At 35.2% G+C, this 11,382-nt stretch overlaps 1 protein-coding gene across 50 annotated transcripts in view; it reads left to right on the forward strand.

The window, feature by feature from the left end:
- The window catches only part of HYCC2 (hyccin PI4KA lipid kinase complex subunit 2), a 76,863-nt gene extending 68,280 nt beyond the window's left edge, over window positions 1-8,583 (forward strand). For all 50 annotated transcript variants that reach the window (XM_089330090.1, XM_089330073.1, XM_089330082.1 and 47 more), the window contains one exon: window positions 907-8,583. In XM_089330090.1, the coding sequence (XP_089186216.1) occupies window positions 907-1,508 (602 nt within the window). In that variant the 3' untranslated portion in view covers window positions 1,509-8,583. The remainder of the gene's footprint in view (window positions 1-906) is intronic.
- The last annotated feature ends 2,799 nt before the right edge of the window (window positions 8,584-11,382 follow it).

Here is an 11,382-nt window from a genome sequence, read left to right on the forward strand (position 1 = left end):
AAACCACAGCTCATATATATTAATATATGCCTCTCTTCTTCCCACAAAAACCCAAGATGGGGATTCTTTTATTAAATACAGTTTCTGCATGAAATGTGATGGGATACTATAGTATTTTGTGATTATGATAGCAATACATCTCAATGCTTAGACTCTAAAACATAGAAGTACATAATATAGAAAACAGAAGTCCTTAAATATTCCTGCTGACTTCCTACCCCTGCTGCCTGATAATATTTTCTTCATATAATTATCAAGAAAATATACAAGCCAGTGAATTATGTCCATAAGACAGAATATGACTGTGAAATTACTGAAAACAATGTAGTTTGGAGTTTTGAGTTAAAAACTTTACTGGTTCCATGTTCAAAGTTTTAGAGGCATGTATGAGCAGTTAGCTATTAAGTTAATACATTTTTATTGTAGTTAAAATGGACTTGGCCTACAGGCATAAATGAATTCTTGGTATAAAGCGGGGTAACTGAAATTGGAAGTTTTCTGTTGCACAGTCTGCCTTGTGGGTTCAAGAAGATGTGAGGAAAAGCTTATTTTAAAATAGGTAGATGTATGGTCACCTCAGGTGAATGACAGAGTATATTACAATGATTTATGTAGACAGAGCATTGTATTTTGCCTAATTTTATGCACCTAAATGTTGTTAGTATATCAGTTATGTTTGTGGGTAGTTTTACAAAAGCTAGATTAATTCAATTAACAGAATGAATGGAATATTAGAATTCTGTGTAGATTTAAGTCCATTCCCCTTAACTGTTTAGGGGAAGAGTTGATAGTAGGTCCATTGCCACCTGTAGTAAACATTACTCAAGAGATAAGTTCAGTGTTGTTATTCACAGCTGTTTCTTACTTGATCTAGCTATTGCTGAGTCTGTCTGATCTATATTTTAGGTGCTGAAGGTATAAATGGAGGAGAGGACCCTATAAACCTGAATGATGCAGATGAAGGCTTTTCATCAGGGGCTTCCCTCAGCAGCCAGCTAATTGGAACGAAACCATCCTCCTCAACTCAGAGAGGAAGCCTAAGGAAAGTAGCAACGGGGCGTTCCGCCAAGGATAAAGAAGCAGCCTCTGCCATCAAGTCCAGTGAGAGCCCTCGAGAGTCAGTAGTTCGCAAGCAGTATGTACAGCAACCGACTGATCTTAGTGTAGATTCAATTGAGTTGACACCAATGAAAAAACACCTGAGCCTGCCTGCTGGCCAGGTGGTGCCAAAAACCAATAGTTTAAGTTTAATCCGGACAGCCAGTGCTTCCTCAAGTAAATCATTTGACTATGTAAATGGCAGTCAAGCAAGTACCAGCATTGGGGTTGGCACTGAGGGAGTTACTAATTTAGCAACTAACAATGCTAATCGATATTCAACTATCAGTCTACAGGAAGACCGGCTGGGTCAGGCTGGCGAAGGTAAAGAGCTCCTTAGCCCGGGAGCCCCCTTAACCAAGCAGTCTCGATCCCCAAGTTTCAATATGCAGCTAATATCCCAGGTGTAGTTTTGCTTATCTTTTAAACTGAACATTTCATTGTTCAAGAAGACACTTCATCCCCCTCTTTGTGAAAATATTGGGTCATCACAGTCAGATTTGGTTTAGGTATCTTCATACTGTATTTTGTATGGAAACAGCAATAAGGCTTTCTTTTTCCCCTTGTCCCAAATCTTCTATTCCTTGTAAATGTGGTTGTGAAGCAGTATAAAATGTTTGCCTTTTCCATGCCTTCCTTTTTCCTTGGGTGATGTGCAATCCATCGTAGGCTGATCGGTCCCATTTCAACACTGTGAGACTGAGGATATGTTAGAGGAAATGGTGTATATGATCCCTATGAAATGATTCTTTGACTTTTGTTTAAAAAGAAAACGGGTTTGTTCTCAATCTATAGAACTATGAAGATTACTGGATCATATTTTTTTCTCTCTTAACCAGGAGTGCCTCAGAGGTTCTGCTATGACTTTGGACTTCTCTGAGTCTGTGCAATCATTTTCTTGAGAAGCATGGGGAAAGATGGTAGACTACTGCACTTTTTCATTGAAATGAGGGTGACACCCCCCCACACCAAATCTCCTTTATCCTGAGGACATAAATGTTCAATTATTGAGGCATGTAAATCAAGTTGTAACCACGTCCATTGGAGGGAGATGCTCTAAGTTGATTGTGTAATTGATAATGCACTTTCTCAATGGCTCTGTAGTCAATATAAACATGTCTTCCCTCTTCCCCACAAGGACACAGGTCATTTCTGTCCTTAAAGTTTAAACAAGTAACAAATCAGAGAATCCAAGGAGCTTGTTCTATTTTCCAGGAATGATTGACACTTGGTGCTGGGGTTTTGTGGGGGAGGGATGATTTTTATTTAGCTTGTGTGTGAGGGGAGGGCTTGATTGAGTTTTTTTCTTTCCTTTGTGAGCTGATGATGACTGAAGTAGAGTAGTACGTCTTCAGGTAAAGAGAGGGATTTCTCAGTCCATTTTCTGTGATGTCAGACAGTTAGAGAAACCCTTTCAGCTGCTTTCTAGATGTACCTAAATTCAGTCATTTTGGGTTAAGAAACCTAAAGTCCTAATAGATCATATACTCCAAGGAAATACATCAGGGACAGATAATTGGCTGAAAACACTGATGCTTCAATGTGACACATTTTTATAGAACATTTCTACCAGGAGGTACTGATTGATTTCTCCTACAAGGACCACACTGCCTTTGTGTTTAATGTAAATGCAATTTGTGTACCTTCTAATCATGTATCTGCAAAGTTTCTCATTTTTATAAAACTTTGAAATCATGCCAGTAAGCTAGATGTTGAATGTATGTAAGCAGCATTTGGTAACTACTAAGAGGCTACAAAAATACATTATTGGTAAAAAAAATTTTTGTTCTGATTTGGTTGGATTTTATTATAACCTTCTGAGTCTCAGGCTCTAATATTTAAAAAAGAAGGGAATATATTGTGTTTTTGAAAATCAGTATTGTGACTTAAACTACTGTAAGTTAAGTTATCCTTCCACAAAATACACTAGGGCTGTTAATGCTCTGTACATTTAGATATTTTTACTTTATTATTGTGAAAGAAAAATACACTGAGTTTATAGAAAGCAAGTATTCTCCTAATTAACAAAATTTAAAATTTTACCTCTAAAAATTAAAATTGTAGTGTATTTTGATAAGTAAAATAGCCAGAAAAAAATGCCTTTTTTTTTAATGACTTCCCCTACTCTTTATTGTAAGAGCATTTTTAAAACTAAGACATTTTCTGTTAGAGTCTTTATAAGAACAAGGAGATATTTGTTTGAGTTTGGTGGTCTATAACATTTTTCATCTAACATGAAAATGGAAAACCAGAACTAGTATCTACAACATTGCCAAAGTCCAAGGTAAAACTAAAAGTTGATGAATAGACAGTTTATTGAGTTGTGTGTGTACATGTAGCATAAAGACATATTTTAGATATCCCTTATTTTAATTTAACTTAGGATGTCAGATAAATGAAAATTAAAAGATAGCCAAAATAAAGGAAATTTGAAAGTTTATAACATACTAAGGATTGAAAAGAAGTTTCAGGTATGTAATGAAAGGAGTATTGTACTAGGGAATTAGATTTTTTTTTTTAAAGATTTATTTTATTTATTTGCAAGAGTTAACTGCGAGAAAGGAAGAGACAGAGATTGATCTTCTATCCACTGGTTCACTCCCCAAATGGCCACAACAGCCAGGGCTGGGCCAGACCGAAGCCAGAAGCCAGGAGCTTCTTCCGGTCTCCCACATGGGTGCAGGGGCCCAAGCAATGGGCCATCTTCCGCTGCTTTCTCAGGCTCATTAGCAGGGAGCTGGATCAGAAGTGGAGCAGCCAGACTTGAACCAGCACCCATAGGGATGCCAGCATCTCATGCCACGGCTTTACCTGCTATTCCACAGTGCCGGCTGGGAGTGAGATCTTTTCACTGACTTGACTTGGCTCGAGTTCAAGTCAACTCTATGACAGAAATACCTACTTTGTGTAAGAGATTAAAAGGCTTTCTAATTCAACAAATCCAGCATGATTTTAATTGAAGAACAAAGGAAATCACCAATAATACCAAATTACAGGATAAGCTATAATAAACACAGTAAAATTTCCCTCTTGTTAGAAATCTTAGGTTATACCTGAAAGGTTGACTTTTGGAATTTTTCATTTTACAAGATTTCACTTATTTGTGTGTGTAGTATGTGTATACGAAAATATTTTATATGTGTACATACCCATTAATGTTTCATGACCCTATATAACTTTTGTTTTCTGTTCTTTCAGTTGATATGTTTGGACCCCAATGAGTAAACATTTCATTTAAAGTTTGCGTTCAGAGTCTTTAAACAGTTTACATTACAAGATATTTTTAAAGTGAATGAACTTAACAAACTGTCAGTCAAATTTTCAAAGTTTTTTGAAATCTATTTGCATTATTTACTGACATTTAATTTAAAATATTTAGCTTTATTTCAGATATACAGCAGCTGTTATATGCCAGAAATATTCATGCTTTATTGTCTAACAATGTTTTGTTTTATACTTCCTAACTTCCATTTAAAAATGTCTTCCCATTTATGGGACAGATATTTAGGGAGAAAATACTTGTTTTCTATAATAACTTAATTTGATTGATGTCATCAATGCCAGAGTGGATTAAGTGATAGAAAGAAATAGCTGAAGGTTTTGGCAACTCTTCTGTATAACATTAATTAAATCTCATGTTACTAAAAACCAGAATGTAAAGTGAAAAGTTAACTTAGAAGTTTTTAAAATATGAAACTATTTTAAGAAGCTGGAGTGGGAGTGGGGAGTAATGACTATAATTTTAAATCCTGATCGCTACCATCATTCTTAAATTTTCAGTTTGTTTTGCTGTGTCTGTTTATTGTCCAATCAGAATTTTTCTGCTAGAAAGCTTCCCCACCGCCACTACCACTACCAGACAGGTATACACAAATATTCATTCTCAGGATACAGACTCAAAGAGGTTGTGATGAGATTAAGGTTACATAACTAAGAAACAGAGCCAGAATCAAACTTCGGTCTCCCCTCAAATGCTTATGAAAACCCCTGCCTCTCTATATAAATACTATGATAAATATGGTACGTAACAGTCTCCATTTCTGCAGTTTCCTTATGTGTTTGGTGAATATGGCACATTAAGTATTAAATCCAGAAACCATGTAGTCATAAATATAGATGAGGAAGTATTGGGAATGTAGGTATCTAAACAGATGTAAGGATGAATAGATAACATTGTTCTTTAATTTATGCCTTACTATTTTCTGCCATATAACAATTTTATGCTGCCATTTTATAGTTGATTTTATTTGTGGGGATTTATTTAAATGCAAAATAACCCAATGAAATGGCTTGGATCAGTGTTTCTAGCTATTTTAAAATAACTTTTGAATCAGCCAGCTTTTAGTCACCAAGGTGGCAAATTAATTGTATTGCACAATGGAGTATTGCAAAGTAAAGATTAAATAAGTCAGTTTCCATTAATTTTTAACATAGAAACAGATTGAACCTTTACTTGTGCTTAGAGCATACAGAAGCAATATTTCCATATGTGATTGAAAAAGGCTTATCGTTTGAAGCTTTGGGTTCCATAATGGAACGGTAACCGTGATGTCATTTAAAAGTGTATATACCGTAAAAAATGTCTTAAATGCGGTAGTCTCAGCTATATAAGCTCGATATTTCCAACCTGTATTCTCAAATTCCACTTACTAGCTTTAAATTAATTATAATTATTTATTAGACACTGGAATACTGAGAATAACTTCTTTCATAATGTTTTGTTTGCACTACTTTGTGAATATTTTAATGAAGTGAGGTATTTTTTCCTATCTCACTTTGTGAGGTTTGTATGGGTCTGTTTTTGAGTACTTTAGTTGTTGACAATCAGTTGTCTCATTTAATTCTCTGCATGTCCGTTTGTAAATAAAAACTAGTATCTGTCTTTATGGGTAGTATACAATATAAATACTGGCAAGGAGAACCTCTCCATTTCTGATCTTGGATTACAAAGTAAATTTTAATTTTTTTAAAAAAATAAGCCTTCAGTTCTGTTTTGCTTTTAATTTAAAAAGGTTTCATAGGTCATGTCAGTGATCAGAAATTAGGGCAACTTTTCTATACTACAGCTATGTTAAACAGTCTAAACACGAGACTTTTTTATCTTTCAAGGTGAATGATTATTGCCCTTGTTTCAACACTAAGTTGGTTGAGACACTTATTTGTAATACTTTAATTTTTTAAAAGTGCTTTTTAGAAAAAAGTTGTTTGAAAATTAACTAGAAATTGATAGTGTAAACTCTTAAGAATTAGAATATTTGCCAGATTATAAGAAGATGGAATGCAGTATAAAATTATAAACAGTGCTAATAAAATCATGATGAGTCAACAGATTGGTACAATTCTCCATGTCAAGGTAGTCATATTTATAATGTAAGACATAAATTTAGTATTACCTCTGTTGTGTGTGTCTGTTGGGTATATTATATTGGCACTGAGAACATACACAGGAAATGCTATTCATGGAGTATCATCTCTGCCCATGTAGGCACATTCTTCCTAAACTTGACCACATAACCACAGACTTTTTGTAATGTCAGTCTCTTCAGTATTTTTTAATCTTAGCTGTTAGTCTTATGAGTCCCATGAGAAATATACACAAGAGCAAACAATTCAGGATAGAAGTTAGCAGAAAGCTGAGAATGATGTGAGAAAACTGGCAGCATAGTACAGAAATCTAGGTTCTATGTTTTATTTCTCAATTTTGAGAAAACATGTTCATAATGTTTACAAATTAAGGCATATTCATATGTCTGCTAGTATGTTTAATATAGACTACCAAAAATTATATTAAGTATAGCTTAACGTATAAATCCTTTTTTTAAAGTGTGTATTTGGAGTTAGATCTAATAAGGAAATCTTATTTTCAAAGAGAAGTGGAACTAATTGGACAACCTGTACTTCCTGTAGTTGGGTGTACACAACTCAGTGTTAATTATATCAGAGGAAGTTCTTTAGAGTTCCTAATGGTTAAGGATTGAAGCTCCTTTATAAAGGATTGCTTTCTAGCCCTGCAGAAAATAAATATTAAAAACTTTTTTGACCTAAAAAATAAGTATACATACAATAGCTACAAAATTCCATCTGATGTTTTGTTTGTCACTAAACTGTCAATATTTAATGCTTCCAGCAAAAGTACCAGTTAAAAGTCAAGTCCAAATATTAATCCTTATAGTATATTTTCATGTCTCCTTTAATTAAGGCCTCTACTCATCAGTATTGAATGGGGAAATTTGCTAAAATTGTTGTGAATTTTTCAAATAAAATTGAGTAGGAAATTATAGAAATGCATTTCTTTCAAAGGCAATGGCAGTTACTTCTAAGTTTTATATTGGTTAAACTGGTATAGTTTGTTTACATAATTTATGTACATGGTCATTCTGAGTACCTTTTTCTTTTCAGAAAAACATTTGGATAAGAAAAGCTAAAATAGTCATTTTAAAACTATATAGACCATAAGGACTAATGAGTTTATTTAAGCTATTAAATAATGATTTGGTGGTGGGGGAAATAATGAAATATAATTGTTAACTAGTGTTCCAAATATGTTCTTTGCATTGCCTTTAATATCAAGTGACAGTTAAAAAAATAATGATTTTATTGATGTGCTATTTTGGAAAGAGAAGCTTGGCTTTTTAACAATCACTGATAATGGTTTGGTTGGTTTTTTTTTGTTTGTTTTATTTTTTTTATCCAAACTGAATTGAAATATGCTCCATACTCCATGTGATACTTTTAAAATATTTGTAATAAGTTCTAATCTACTTTGCATTGAATGTTCTGATCCTTATTCTAAAAATTATGCTGGTATTACATTCAACTTAATGGTTAAATGAAATGGTTTTATGGCACAAAGATTATTTTTCCACTATTTTTGTCATAATTTGGCTCAAATTTCTGAAGAAGTCCTAATACTTTGTCACTAAGGAAAGGTAAACAAAAATCATCTCACTTTGTATGTTTGATCCATAGAAGGATGTGTAATGTATAGATCAGCTCTTTTTTTTTTAACCAGTACAAGCTTTATCTTGGTTTCCAAGTAATCAGAGTGGTGCTGGTGAAAATTTAAATGTATAGGCATTTAGAAATTATATCTATTGGGCAATGTCCTTTCAAACTAGGACCAGTGAAAGCCTTCATTTTTTTTCAGAGCTGAAGGGGTAAAAACCACACATTTAAGATCATATTTATTGGTGCATGTAAGCCATTATCCTGTCTTACTGAACTGATTAATGCTGTTGATTGTTGAAATGTGAACTGTAGCTACTGTTGACCTTGTAAATATCTGCAAGAGATGAAAAAATATTTTAAGTTATTGTAAATAAAGATGTATAAAATTCAGTATCAGTCTGCAATGCAGAAACATCTAAGATGTTATATATTGTGTTTCTTGAGAGATGTGTAATATTCCTTAGATGTATCTAGTTACATTAAGATTGTAAATTTCTTTTTGTACAATATAAAAATACACCTTTATTTGGCTTTTAACTGTATTGCCTAGAGTTGGTTTTATCTTACCTGAATTTTATACGTTAAAATGGTCTTTTCACTATATTTTTTCCAAAGTATGTCATTTTATTGATGTATATCTGAATTTTTAATATACATCACAACTCCTCATTAAATTAAGGGAGGGACTATATAAAATTACATATAATACCACAAAGTAAGAAATAACATGAAGGCAGGAATGAAATTCATAGACAACATGCCATACATTTCTGTGTGTTAAATTGTAAGGACACAATTTTAGTCTTAAACTTTATTTAAAAAAATTTTTTTCCAACCCATATTCCTTGTCCCTTTTTTCGTTTTTTTAAGTTTTGAGATAACATTTTAAAATCACATTTCAGTAAAAAGGCTTGATACTTCACAGAATAAGTTTAACAAGTAAAAAGCAAAAAGACTATAGTGGGAATATAGACAACAGCTATAAACAATGATTGAATGGAAAAATATCTGTTTCACTGATACACAGTAAATTTTAATCACAGATCATTAAAATTGAAGTAGAGGACCGGCGCCGCAGCTCACTAGGCTAATCCTCCGCCTGCGGCGCCAGCACCCCGGGTTCTAGTCCCCGTTGGGGCGCCAGTTCTGTCCCGGTTGCTCCTCTTCCAGTCCAGCTCTCTGCTGTGGCCCGGGAGTGCAGTGGAGGATGGCCCAAGTGCTTGGGCCCTGTACCCGCATGGGAGACCAGGAGGAAGCACCTGGCTTCTGGCTTTGGATCTGTGCATCGTGCCGGCAGTAGCGGGCCATTTGGGGGGTGAACAAACGGAAGGAAGATCTTTCTCTCTGTCTCTCTCTAAAAGTAGACCATACTTTTAATATTTATTTATTTGAAAGAATTACAAGAGGGAAAGAGAGAGAAAATCTATCTACTGGTTTACTCCCCAGATGGCTGCAACAGCCAGAACTGGGCCAGGCCAGGAGCTTCATCTTAGTCTCTCACATTGATGCAGGAGCCCCAGGATTTGAGCCATCTTCCACTGCTTTCCCAGGCACATTAGTAGGGAGCTGGACCCCAAGTGGAGCATCTAGGATGCGGGTGCTGCAGGCAGCAGTTCTATTTGCTGCGCTACAATACCGGCCCTGAGAGTTGGATCTTACTAGAGGTAGATATAAACTGCATGAAAAAATGAAGCCCTAGTACCCAAGGCACACATAGTCATTAATTAACTTTTCTTTGTATGCATATACAGTAGTTCTAATTATGTACCATACTTGGAGAAATTAGAAATAGGCTCTCTGTGTTTCGCATGAGGAACTTAAATTGAGAAAAGTTGGTTTAGAGAATAATAAAGCAGAAATTTTTTTTTTTTTTTGACAGGCAGAGTGGACAGTGAGAGAGAGAGAGACAGAGAGAGAGGTCCTCCTTTGCCGTTGGTTCACCCTCCAATGGCCGCCGCCGCCCACAGCGCTGATCCGAAGGCAGGAGCCAGGTACTTATCCTGGTCTCCCATGGGGTGCAGGGCCCAAGCACCTGGGCCATCCTCCACTGCACTCTCTCTGGCCACAGCAGAGAGCTGGCCTGGAAGAGGGGCAATCGGGACAGAATCCGGCGCCCCGACCGGGACTAGAACCCGGTGTGCCGGCGCCGCAAGGTGGAGGATTAGCCTAGTGAGCCGTGGCGCCGGCCAAGGGACTGGTTTCTTCTAAAACCCACTGGAAAGGTCAGTCTTTCGGCAATTTACCTTGGGGAACAGTTTAACGCTCATTAGGAATGAAAACATTGTTTATGGCCAGGTCATGCTGACCAGTACACACTTAGTTGTGAATCATGGTGTAACTTAACTAAAAACACATAAGTAAGATATTGTAGTCTCTCCAATTCAGTAGATAATTCTCCAAACAGGTTTTCCCTGTTTCCTCAAAGTGAAATAATCACAGAATTTTAAGGAACCTATAAACTTATTATTCTGTTATAAACAATGGCTCTAGAAGTACTAAACAGTATTAAGAACTATTTTCTAAAGCTAGTTACCTGGTAATTACTGTGTACATTTTTTAAGGCTTACTCTACTAAATTATTCACTACTAATTTGATGAAATTATCCTGTACATGCTTTATGGGAGACTCACTGGTTTACCATCCCTGGTACAAAAAAATGTTGGACATAAACCAGATTCTGGCTGCCATATTCTTTGATTACTTACATATTCAGAAGTAATAACATTTTACTTCTTGAGCACAATTGAAATCACATTGGCAAACTGAGAAAAATTTTTGAGTAAAAATAATTTGTTGAAATATCTGCCACTGACATTCCAAACTAATTGAGCTTTTATCAAATGTATGTTTAATGTGTAACACCTAGGTCATTTCATATCTGACAGAATAAGAATTCTGATGACCAGATCCCGTTCAGAGAATGGTAGGAAGTTCTGGCATCAGTTTTAAAGTTCTCCAGGTAATTCACACGTACAATCAGAATTTAAGACTCTGATAATCTTTGTCATAGCTAAGTTTTTTTCTCCACATCCAGAACCACTGACTCGAGAACTTTTTTCCTAGAGAAATAAGTAATATATGACTTACGTGTAAGTTATATTATATATAAGGGTGGAATCACTACTCCCTTGCTATTCTCATGGTAAAATTGGGAATTCCTACAGAATGGGGCAGGTACTTTTGACCTTGCTAAAGGTAATTTTTGTGGAAATTAATAACTACAATATAAGAAGTTTTGTTCACCTATCACATAATTATAACGCACCCATAAATAGACCCTCCATATCAGTGCTTCAGTCTGCCTTCTCTATTCCCTTACCCATAGCCACTGATTA

Source organism: Oryctolagus cuniculus, chromosome 3, assembly GCF_051225735.1.
Source record: "Oryctolagus cuniculus isolate XC-2025 breed Fujian yellow rabbit chromosome 3, ASM5122573v1, whole genome shotgun sequence".
Taxonomy (NCBI): domain Eukaryota; kingdom Metazoa; phylum Chordata; class Mammalia; order Lagomorpha; family Leporidae; genus Oryctolagus; species Oryctolagus cuniculus.